The following is a 12,312-nucleotide window of genomic DNA, read 5'->3' as shown; positions in this document are numbered from 1 at the left end:
CCAAAGAAGCACCTCACGGTTCCATTTAAGAAGTAGTTAGGTCCAAACACCTTAATACGTATTTATGACTGACAGCTTGGTAGCTTTTCATTAAAAAAAATACACAAAAATTGGAATAAAAAATATGTTCTCGGATAACTACAGTTATTTATTCATGGATGTGTACACCTGTTGAGCACTATACAAATTCTCAGACCTTGGAACCTAATTGGACAACACCACCTTCATTTCCTGTTCACATGGATTTTTTTTTAAATCATAGCGACCACTAAACACCCAGCTTGCAAAGACACAGTTTTATCAAAATGAACATACTATGAACAATGTTCAAGCTATGAGCTTCCTTCAATTAGAAGTCTACACAGTGCCCAACAGATACAAAAAGATGTGTTATAAAATAGAATGCAAAGCTCAAAAGAATGTTTTTATAATAAAAAATATTTTACTTTTTGTTTAAAGGGGATCCTAAAGAGTCTATCCCCAAACTTTCCTATATGGCTTCTATTTTCTGTGTTCTGTGGATAGCTTTGATAAGAAGTTGAAAAGGCATGGATTAAATTATGATTGAAAGACCTTTCAATGACAGAATTTTGGCAAACCATTTCCCTGGAAAACAAAGGAGTCTCTAAAGGGTATCTGGGAAGTACCCGGGCAGGAAAGGCAACCTTCACTGCTCACTCAGTAAGTGGGGCTTTCCTGCCTTATTTCCCATACAAAGAGGGTTAGAATCTCTTGCTGGACTCCCAAGTGGAAACCGGGACTTACATGTCCACTCCCAGAGAAAAAAAGGGTTCTAAAATTGTAAGAGATAGTCTAATTCCTCCCCTCCTGGGTAACCTCTTCAGAAAGCAATATGAGCAGTAGTTATGGAGATGGAAGCAAACTGCCGTCTCACTGTGTCTCACTAAGGGTTGAGCAATATCCCTCAAGTAAATCTGGGGCCTGACCATCCAGGGTGGCCTTCTATCCATCATCACCCTGGGGAGTGTGCACTGGGGCCCTGGAGAAGACAACTGTGGGGTGCTGCTGTCCTAGAAACAGAGTCAGCAGGAGGGTTCTAAATCCAAACATTGATTTCTTTCATTTCATACTGATATGCTGAGCCACCCTCACCACACACATCTTACTACCCTCCACTCATGAGAGCTTGGCCAGAGACTCCTTTTACCTGCCCCAAGGTAAGGTCCACCCCTGAGAAGCTTAATGTCCTCTTTCTGTTGCACTGAACCAGCCTGACACCTCAGCAGGGAACAGAACAAAGTGAGAAGAAAATCATTCCAGGCCTCAAGGAAACTTTAAAACCTATTTGTGTTACATGATGTAGAGTCATTGAGAGAAGTTAGAATGGCTGAAAGCTAACAAAAACTTCTCATTTTAAAACTGACCATCAAAAGTGAGACTAGGTTAGACTTGGCTAAGAAATTCTTTGAAGTTTATTTTTCTGACATTTGAACATTCATCCCTGAAGGTACATTTGTATTTGTGTCTGTCTTAGGTGGTAATGGGAACTGGCATCTCAGCTGGATTTAACTTGAAAGAATCATACAATGTGGATGTCGTTGGAACACTTCCTCTGGGGTAGGAAAATAGTTGACTTTGGTAACAGGGTGACTTGAATGATCAAATTGTTTCTAACCTCTGATATAAGTACTATTGCGATGAAAATAATCTTTTCCAGCATACCAAATAACTGAGGGTGCTAGGGGTTGGGAATGGGTGAGTGTATTAATAAAACATATCACTTAACCATTTTTAAGTTGACAGTTCAATAATGTTAAGTATATTCAAATCATTGTAAAACACATCTCCAGAGTTTTTCCATATTGCACATCTGAATTTTTATTCTCGTTAAATGACTTCCTCCTTCTCCATCTCCCAGCTCCACCATCTTCATCTTTCTAGTTCAATGAAAAGGTCCATAGGTACCTCATGTTAGTGGAATCAAACAGTATTTGTCTTTTTTTTTTTCACTTGCATAATGTCCTCAGGGTTTATTCATGTTGTAGTACATAACAGTATTTTCTTCTTTCTTTAAGGTTTAGTAATATTCTACTGTATATATACTGTATTTGTTTCTCCAAGCATCCATCAGTGAGCATTTATGTTGCTTCTACCACTTGGCTATTGTGAATAGTACTTGCTATGAACACTGGTAAAAATAAATATATATATTTGAGACCCTGTTTTCTATCCTTTTGGGTATAAACCCCAAAGTAGAATTACTGGATAATATGATAGTTTAATTTTTTATTTCTTGAGGAAATCACATACTGCTTTCCATAGCATTTGTACTATTTTACAATTCCACCAACCGTAGGAAATGTTTTTTCTTTTGTTTTCCTTAAGAGTTTTTAAAACATTTCCTTGAGTGACACATAAATTAAGAACAAAAGACCTTACTCATAGTGGGTCACTTATCCTCTTAACACCTCAGTGTCCCTGCCTTTCAATGGGGTCCTGGTAATCCCTGCTTCTCCTAGGGCAGCCATGAGAGGGCAGGAGACCATCACAGCCAGTGTAGCCCTGGTCTGCACATTGCACATTCAAGACAGGCTAATTGGAAGTTCTGAGGTCCGCTATTACTGTGGGTTTTCTAATTTCAAATCATATGCTGCTTGCTTCTGTGCTTCATCTATATTACCTACTCTACATTTTTAACATTGATTAATCTTTCTCTGTATCTGAAAGCAAGAATGACTACCACCTCTGCTTATCTTACTTCGACCCTCTCTGAATCTCTAGGTATATCCCTGTCTTTCTATCTCTTGTACTATTTTGCTTTCTCTCAACACCCTCTTCTCTCTTCCTAACAGAGTCAGACATTTGCCCAGATGTTGGACATTGAGGGAACTTCCCATTCCATCAGGCCTTGCCCTCCAGTCCTGAGTCTCCTGGGAAGCGGAGGGCTCTGAAGATGTTCTCTAAGCCAAAGCTCATCCCATAGTACAAGTGTTGAAGGAGGAAGATTGCACTCTACCTTTAAACTTCATGACAATATGTCAGTGAACATGTTTCTTATAATGATTCGGCGTAAAGCTATGGCACAGTAGAAATACCCTGCTTTTCAACTTTGACTTATAATTTATAAAATACTTGTATATCTGCCATATCAGTTGAGATTAAAGCAACTCTATCGACAAAATACATTATTATCTCTATTTTACAGAAAAGTTCATTTATTCTTATTTATTGTGCATCTGTTTATTGAATGTCTATTGTGTATCAGGAGCACAACAATTAAAGAGAAAAACACACTCAAGCAAAAAGTCCTTGCTTTCATGGAGCTTATATTCTAATGGAGATAGACAATTGATCAATAGACAAATAATGCAAAATGCTTTGAAAACAAGAGAAGGCAAGTAAGCCATCGGAGGGACTGGGTTGAAGTTTTAAGTGTCAGGGAAGTGATAGTTGAGAGACATAAATGAGCTTTAGTGACTTGGAGAGTCCCAGCCTGGACCTGGAAATTGTCCTTCTTGATACCCAGATGTGTGTGATCTTTCCATTACTTCACACCTGGGTCTCTAACACAGTAACTGATAAACTCTGATCTTCGATTCAACCCAATAGATAACTCTCACTTACTAGTTACAAATAATTTGATTAAATGCAAAATTTTTACACTTCAAATTTTCCTTGTAAAAATATGCTGATACATTAAAATTCACATGTCACCATAATTTCCACTAAATGCTTGCCTTTCCCTGTTGTACTATATCCAAATATATTGCTTTCATTTTATTTGTGAGAACTAAACTTGAAGCACCAACAAACAAAAACATTTTACCGTTCTGGAACTTGGCTGCCTAGAAACCTTGTCCTTCTGAAACTTTACCCTAAAGAGGCAGGTAACAAATACTCACCTACCTGCATGTCTACATAGAGTCATACTGTTTCTCTTATTATGAGTCTTATTGCTACTTCATAACAAACCACTCCCAAACAGTATCTTAAAACAGCAATCATTAATTTGCTCATAATTCTTCAGTCTAGGACGGCTTCCACCGGGGTTCTGGTCTCCCTGGGGCGCTATCATACACCTGGACATATCTGAAGGGGTATCTCATGCTGAAGGATCCAAGAGGGCTTCATTCACATGTTTGTTGCCTCAGCTGGAGTGGTTGGAACAGCTGGGGGCTGACTGGCATCTTTTCTCCACATGGTGTCCCCAGCAGGGTGGCCAGACCTCTTTACATGGTGCTCAGGGCAACAACAAAGAAACGTAGAGAATTTGCCAGGTCACTTTAGGCATTCATAGGGCATCCCTTCCACCACATTCTGTTGCTCAAAGCAAATCAGAAGGCCAACTTAGGTTCAGCAAGAGGGCAAATAGATTTCACATCTAGATGAGAGAAACTGTCAGCACTTACCAGAATGAGAGGAATGGTTGGTGTAACAAGTAACAGTAACAAGTAAACTATTACCCTTATCTGTACACATTCCTAAGCCAAACATACTTTCGGACCCAGAAAGTGGCAACTGACAGTTACTAAGATCCCAGTCATGGTAATGTACCTACTTGGAGTTTACTTTCCTGAATTCATTCCAAAATACATCCATTTCTTACATTTTTACTCCTCAGGTCCAACCCTTGTGCTAGGCCTTCCCTGTGAGTAAATTAGTTGTCTTTCCCTTTGTGCATCAATGGGCAGGGGAAAGACAACTAATTTACTCAGACCCCCTGCATTTAATTTTCTGATCCATCTTGGGGAAATCACTTAGCATCTAAAAGTATCCCTTTTTTAACCTATTAATTAGGCTAATAGTGGTAGCTCTCAAATAGGACTATTGTGAGGATAAATGAGATGGCTTATATCAAGTAAATAGTGTGTGATCTAGCCTTAACAGATACTAGTTTCCTTTCCCTTCCTCCCTTCCCTTTTTTACCCAAGAATTTGAAGTGTCCCTTCTGTCACTGTGCATAACATAGTGAGAGAAATAGAGAGGCAGGCTCTTCCTGGTTTTGTTGTACCTAGTAGAACTGTTCAGTCTTGAAAAAGTTGCTTAATTAACCTCATTTCCCCACCTGTGTAAAATTGAGATTATAATGATGCCTCATTCACAGGGCTATTGGGAAAAAAAATAAGTAAGCACAGAACCTGGCACAAAGAAAGCACTTAATAATAATAATTTTGTAATAATGATATTATTACATGAATAATAATTTTGTTTTGTAATAATGATATCATTGTGTCTCTATTAAGTGATTGTTATTTAGCACAATGCCTTGATTTGAAGCAGGATGTCTTAGAAAATCCCTGTTGCCTTTTCCCCTATAACATTTTAGGGAATCTCTGTTTTGTTTCAAGTGTAGTTTGTTCCAAACTACAAAAGTCAGGTTCCCCTTTGTAGAGGCAGGAATCACACTTTGGGCTCCTTCAGATTCCCAGGATTCGTATAGGTGAGACTCAAGGAGTATAATTGGCCGCTGCTCCTTTCCCATGTTAGAACTGAAGGAACAATGACATGCAAAGAGTTAACAGACTTAAGAGTCCTTACCTTGTATAACAGTGAGACAAGTGAATCATGTTACAATGACAGTAATTCTTCTCCAAGGTAGTCCTTGTCCCTCCAACATCCTCCCCACCCCAAGACAAGTTTAAATGTCTTATGGCATCTGAGCACTTTGCTGACTCTCTCTTCTTCCTGTTTCTGTGTCTTATTTACACCTACCAACAGGGCGCCATGCAGTATGAGGTTACTCCTTTATAAATAAAACAGCATCTGATCTCTGCTGATAATCCATCCAGGTAGTATGCCTGCTTTGTACAGTTTGGACTTGGAAAGAACCTCTCTCTGTCAAGGAGAGCCCTCATTTTTGCTAACCCAGAGCAAACAACTACCCAAACCTTGGTGACCTCATTGTAGACTCTGCCCATCTCTAATGCTTCCCAGTGGTTTCCTGGTGGTCAAAGCACTTGAGTTAAAATCAGCTTAACTTTTCAGGCTACTACCTCCAGCCAATCCAGACACCAGCCTCTTCCACCTCGTGTATGTGGATGCCATTGCCATAGCCATCGTTGGATTTTCAGTGACCATCTCAATGGCCAAGACCTTGGCAAATAAACATGGCTACCAGGTCGATGGCAATCAGGTAAAGATTGTTAGTTTCCTGCAGATATTTCATAGTGGTACATCCATTCATTACACTCTGTCATGGAAGGCAAATGAACTAGATTTCTATCTTGGTAGAAAAACCTTTATTTTGTTATTGGATGTATTTGAAGCATGTGTTGATTCAATGCTATGATTTCTTTTACTATTCATGAGCATTAGATATCCAAACCTTGAAGTAGAGAGCCCTCAGGGGTTCAGCTAGAAAGGTGACATGAAATTTGTGATTTGCCATACTCCAATTTATCCCTCTGCTTAAAGCCCACAGCCTGGGAATAAAACACATCTCCAGAACCATTTTTGCTCCACAGAAAGGTTTATATTTGTTCATTGAACTTTAGGCATATGATTAATCATCTGAACTCCATAGTATTCTCTCTGATGCCTTTTTTTTAAAACAGAGCTACTTATGAGGTAGGTAATCCAAACACCATGAACTATCTTGGCCTAACAGTGTCTTTTTTTAGTACCCTATATATTTCTAAGGGAAGACCAGATGCCCACAGTCATATGAGATGCATTCATCAAACTAGAAATTCCCAGAGTAGCCCAAGAGCAGAACTCTCTGGTCCTGGGAAGACACTGGCATGTACTTGTTGATGAGAAATAGCCCGGGTATCAAAATGATGCCAATAATCGTACATCAAAAACTTTCTCTTAACAAATGTATTTTCTCCTTTTTACTGTGATTTTCTTTTCTTTTCTCTTATAGTATTATTCATATATAGGGTGTGTTAGGGTGAGGATCACAGAAATTATAATGACCAAAGTATTTTTATTCCATCGCAAAATATGTCACAATTCCTATTGTGAACTCAACAAATTATTTTATCTGAAGAAAGAATGAATGGGGCTGGGATTGTGGCTCAGTGGTAGAGCGTTCCCCTAGCATGGGCGGGACCCATGTTCAATCCTCAGCACCACAGGAATTGTGTTGTATCCATCTACACCTAAAAAATAAATATTAAGAAAAAGAAAGAATGAAAAGACAAGCTGTACTTCTGAATGTGTATTACATGAGCTACCATGTTTCCCCCACGCTGAAAAAAATTACCTTCTCCTTTGTGTTTTTGCTGCCATGTGGAAAAGGAACTCATTGCTCTGGGACTGTGCAATTCCATTGGCTCACTCTTCCAGACCTTTTCTATCTCGTGTTCCTTGTCTCGAAGCCTTGTTCAGGAGGGAACCGGAGGGAAGACACAGGTGGGTATACAATAGGCCTCTAAGAACTCATGTTTGGAGTGGAAATTAAATGTTGATCTCTTGATTAAATTCTGAACCCCAACAAAGCTACTCTGCCTGCAGATCCATGGTCCAGTGGGCTATGTAGTGAATCAGAGAAAGACAATGACTGGTTGAAGCAAATCACAAAAACTGAATCTATAAAAAAGAGGCATATTTTCCAGTTAAATTGGAAAGTTATATAGTGCTCCGTTTGCTACCAGTAAACCTCAAAGTTCAAACATGGAATGTTGTTATGAAAGCCTGAGACTGAGGCCAGGCATGGTGGCGCACTCTCCCAGCAGCTTGGGAGACTGAGTCAGGAGGATTGTGAGTTCAAAGTCAGCCTCAGCAACGGCGAGGTGCTTTGCAACTCGGTGAGACCCTGTCTCTTAATAAAATACAAAAATAGGGCTGGGGATGTAGCTCAGTGGTCAAAGTGCCCCCTAAGTTTAATCTCCAGTACCAAAAGAAAAAAGAAAAAGAAAGTCTGAGACTGAGTATGGGCAGGATGCCAGCACCATCCAAAAGAACTTTCTTCAGTAATGGAAATATACAATATTTGCACCATCCATATGACAGCCCCTAGCAACTTGAAATATGAATAGTGGAACTGAGACCTGATTTTTAAATGTTTGTTTGATTTTAGCTTAAAAAACTTATATAGTCACATGTATCTAGTGACTAGTGTATTGGGTAGAACCACTTGTTTGGACTCTTCTGGCCCTGGTCAGTCTTAGGTTGGTACCAGATATCTTTCTTCCACTTCTTACAAGGGCTTTTAAGTCAGAATATTTAAAAGCCATAGGAAGAATCAAAACTTCAATGAGGGAGCAGGATATGGTTATATAATGGTTTGGATGACTTATTTGAATGTAGATTTTCTTGATTTTCCCATAGTGATGTGAAAAGAATTAGATCAACCCACCCTCTGCCTCTTACTCTAGTTTCCTAAAAGTCCCTTCCTATGTCTTCTCTCATTTTCAGCTTGCAGGTTGTTTGGCCTCATTAATGATTCTGCTGGTCATATTAGCCACTGGATTCCTCTTTGAATCATTACCCCAGGTGTGTAGTGTGGACTTGATGTGAGGTTTTTCCATGTGTAGATATTTTACTATTTTATTTCTCTCTGTTTTTATGGCTGCCTTAGGGGTTTTTACTATAATCCTAGCAGAAAGGAACGATAAAGAGCCATGCCTAGGATCAAGATCCTGCTCCATAATCAAGTGTCACTGGGACCTTGAGAAAGCCATCTGAACTCCTCTTGGTCTCAGTTCCCTTATCTGCAAAGTGGGGTTTGAACTGGGTAATCTCCAAGGTTCCTGTGCTCTTTGACCTTCTATGACTTTATACTTTCGTTAAAAATATGAGATGACCTATACTTGTAAGAAATTTATTTGTTGATGTATTTAATCTAGGAGAGTTCAGAAACAACATAAAAAAAATCTTAGGAAGACCGTGAGTGAAATCCTTGAGTATCTTGTTTAATTCTGAACCTCTTGACCACCATGCAGGTTTGCTACTAGGATATAAACCTGGTTTCCCAAGTACATTCTAGTTAACTATGTGCCCAGTATCCAGGCATCCATGCCTCCAAAGGTATCATCAGCTCAACCTAGGAAGTCAGTGGGGAGAAGATGCGGGAAGGGCAGCAGGTAGACTGTGAAGACCCAGCAACAGGGCCCTGTGGACACAAGAAGAGAGGCATGGGTGGATATGTTGTGTTTCAGGCTGTGCTGTCGGCCATTGTGATCGTCAACCTGAAGGGGATGTTTATGCAGTTCTCAGATCTCCCCTTTTTCTGGAGAACCAGCAAGATAGAGCTGGTAAGTAAAGGTGATAATTAGATTAATACGTTACAGCAGCAACTATGTGAGAAAGATGTTAATCCAGTTAGTTATTTGCAGTACGCACATAGGCAAGATGAACAAAATTTGTGGGTGTTTAGTTCTTGGAATTTTTAACATGATTCTCCATATAGCTTTCTGACTTCTATTTAGACCATCTGGCTCACCACATTCGTGTCCTCCTTGTTCCTGGGATTGGACTATGGATTGATCACTGCTGTGATCATTGCTCTGCTGACTGTGATTTACAGAACCCAGAGGCAAGTGCCCAGACTAAAATGGGGAGTGAATGTCCTGGCTGAGATTCCCATGCTGACTTAAAGTACAGTCTGAATTTGAATGGGTGGAAGTGGGGTTGGCATGTTTGAGGTCCATCCATCATGAGCACAGGAAGGGAGGGAGGAATCCCATATAATAACACTGTTGCCCATTTTTATCTAAAAGAAGTTTTCCCCATTTTTATAAAAAAATATTAGTAGTACATATAGGAATCCTTCATCCCAGAACTTTTGTCATCATCATTGTTAAAAACATCTAGGGAATTGACGGCATAGCTCATTGGTAGAGTGTTTGCTTAGTATGTACAAGACCCTGGTTTCACTTCCCAGCACCAAAATTTTTTTAAAAAATCTGTCCTTTAACAAGCTATAGTCTAGAAGTTGAGAGTATGTTGTTGTTGTTTTCTTTAACGAATTGAATTTTATGATTTCCTATAAATTTTAAGATTGGGGAAGTTTTTTTTAAGTGTTACAATTCTCTTTCTCCCTCTGATAATTAATTAGGTTTGAATGTGTGCTTTGTTGTTGGGTCTTGCTGGGTTTTTGCAGGGTGGAGTTTGGGACCAGCTCTTAGGATACGTGGTGACTCAGCTAGTCTCAGTTCTGTAATTAGGGAATTCTTCCAGGAGATGGCTAGAGATGCACTGGCTTGTTCCAAACACTCAACTTTCCTTCAGAGCACACAGAGTCATGAGACAACCAAATTGTTTGATCATTCAGCAAATAACTCTGATGGCCACTTCCATGCTAGTACTCTGTGTGTTATATGTGAGGGTTTATTTCTGCCCACAAAGAGCTTAAAGTTTAGTCTGTGTTTTAAAATAACTATAATCTTCATTAAGTAGCTATTTTTTGTTGAGGGTCTTTCAGGATATTGCAATAAATAAGACATGGTCCTGCCCTTGAAAAAGGTTGTATTCTCCTAAGGATGACAGACTATAATATAAGTGATAATGTTAATGATGACAATGAAGTAATGGAGCACTGTGCAGATCAATGCTTTATGTCATTTCATCCTTACAACCCAATGACTATTAGTACTCTAATTTCATAGCCATAGACAGAGTCCTAGAGTGATTGGATTAACTTACCAAGATTACAGTATGTGGTGGGATCATGACTTCAATATGCATTTTTGTGAGTCCAGAAGCTGACTCTTAATCACCATTTTGTAATCTTTCTTCAGAAAATTAGAATGTACAGTTTTATGTGCTTCAGTGGATATAAGCAATGTATGGTGTGACAATAAACATAAGAGATGCCCAAATGAAATCCCAGAGGAGTTTATGGAAAGAGACTTCTTTGCTCCTGGTTTCAGTAGGGATGTAGTCAGGACTTGGCCTTTGTTAGAAGCAGTAAGATTTAGACCTACAGAAATGGGGTGTCAGGGTACCCCAGGTGATCAGAAGTCCCATTCCTCCTCTGCCTCTTGAACTCCTCATCTTTGGTGCCCAGTTCTCCCCCCACCAAGGGACCTTGACTTCCCTCTGTATACCTGCAATATCACTTCAATGTGATGTCACTAGGAATGTGATACATAAGGAGCCCTTTCACAAGGCACTGTGTACGGATCATGTATTCCTGAATGCACTAGCAAATCACGCTGTCATGTCTAAGCACACACTGCCCTTCGGCACAGTAGACTTTAACATGCTCTCCATCTCCAGTCCAAGCTACAAAGTCCTGGGACAGCTTCCTGACACTGATGTGTATATCGACATAGATGCATATGAGGAGGTAGGACCTTTTTTAAAAAATATTTTAAAAGATTATAAGAGTGTGATGTAACTGGCTAAGTGGTATATTTGCCCAGAACAAAAACCAGGGATGAAAGGGAGGGAGGCATCGTGGTCAAAGTGAAAATCACGAGGTTTAATTTACTGTCAGGATTCAGTTTTATAGTTTATATTGTGCATTAATGACTCAACTTCCTAACATTTATATTTCCTCATTTTTAATGAAGTTAAATTTATATTGCTGGAATTAAAGTATATATGTACAAAATACTGAAAGTGGGAGAATGGTATATAAGTGCATGACTTTCTTTTATTTATTTTTTTTCCTGGTATCAGGGATTGAACTCAGGGGCACTTGACCACTGAGCCACATCCCCAGTCCTATTTTGTATTTTATTTAGAGACAGGGTCTCACTGAGTTGCAAAGTACCTCACCATTTTTGAGGTTGGCTTTGAACTCACAATCCTCCTGCCTCAGCCCCCAGAGCTGCTGGGATTATAGGAATGTGCCACTGCATCTAGCATGACTTTCTCTTGATAGATTTAAACTGATGTTACAATACTAATTTTAACTGTAAAATCTAGGACTCTAAAATTCTTCCATTTCACTTTTAATGGGTAAAACTATGGCTTCAAGTTCCCTTTATTACAAAGGTTCTTTTCTTCAGTGCAACCTCAAAAACGTTTAAAAAAGATCTTTTAAAATTAGTTTTGTCTTCTGCTTGGGAAGAAATTCTCAGACTTACTATATAGTATTAAGAAATGATCCTGGTGTTAGGGTTGCTATCTTTTTCCTCATTCCAGAAAATTACGTGGTGAATTACTTGTTTCCAAACTGCATGTAGACTTCCTCCTTCTGCATCTAGGCTTTTCAGTAAAAAGGTCCCTCTGTGTTGCCTGTGTCCACACTGACTCCTTCCTGCAGTCTGTGGGTCACACCAGTGCCAACCTCTGTTTGCTTTGTTAGCCTACTTCTTTCCATCTTGCTGCAGCTCCCCTCCTATCCACTTTCTTTTCTCTTTTTTGAATGATTATCAGTTCCATCTTCTCCATCTTCTTTGTGTTTAATGGTAAAAATGAAACAAAGACAGATTGTTAGAGAAATGGGAATATGTA

The 12,312-nt window shown here is 39.3% G+C and overlaps 1 protein-coding gene and 1 long non-coding RNA gene across 5 annotated transcripts in view; one reads left to right on the top strand and one right to left on the bottom strand.

The window, feature by feature from the left end:
* The window catches only part of Slc26a5 (solute carrier family 26 member 5), a 49,658-nt gene that overhangs the window by 27,847 nt on the left and 9,499 nt on the right, over nucleotides 1-12,312 (top strand). For 3 of the 4 annotated variants that reach the window (XM_078040191.1, XM_078040190.1, XM_078040192.1), the window contains 7 exons: nucleotides 1,496-1,578; nucleotides 5,947-6,094; nucleotides 7,204-7,317; nucleotides 8,323-8,400; nucleotides 9,066-9,161; nucleotides 9,336-9,442; nucleotides 11,128-11,197. In XM_078040191.1, coding sequence (XP_077896317.1) covers nucleotides 1,496-1,578; nucleotides 5,947-6,094; nucleotides 7,204-7,317; nucleotides 8,323-8,400; nucleotides 9,066-9,161; nucleotides 9,336-9,442; nucleotides 11,128-11,197 — 696 coding nt within the window. Of the gene's footprint in view, nucleotides 1-1,495; nucleotides 1,579-2,813; nucleotides 3,145-5,946; nucleotides 6,095-7,203; nucleotides 7,318-8,322; nucleotides 8,401-9,065; nucleotides 9,162-9,335; nucleotides 9,443-11,127; nucleotides 11,198-12,312 lie in introns of those variants that run through there. The other variant, XM_078040193.1, reaches the window with a different exon arrangement.
* Nucleotides 6,922-11,928, bottom strand: LOC144375402 (uncharacterized). The gene is made up of 2 exons (XR_013435164.1): nucleotides 7,169-11,928; nucleotides 6,922-7,064 (listed from the first exon to the last, which is right to left on the bottom strand). It is a non-coding gene; the product is annotated as an uncharacterized LOC144375402 (long non-coding RNA).

This window comes from Ictidomys tridecemlineatus, chromosome 2 (assembly GCF_052094955.1).
Source record: "Ictidomys tridecemlineatus isolate mIctTri1 chromosome 2, mIctTri1.hap1, whole genome shotgun sequence".
Taxonomy (NCBI): Eukaryota; Metazoa; Chordata; class Mammalia; order Rodentia; family Sciuridae; genus Ictidomys; species Ictidomys tridecemlineatus.
The sequence above is the reverse complement of the archived record's forward strand: the minus strand, read 5'-3'. Positions and strand labels throughout refer to the sequence as shown.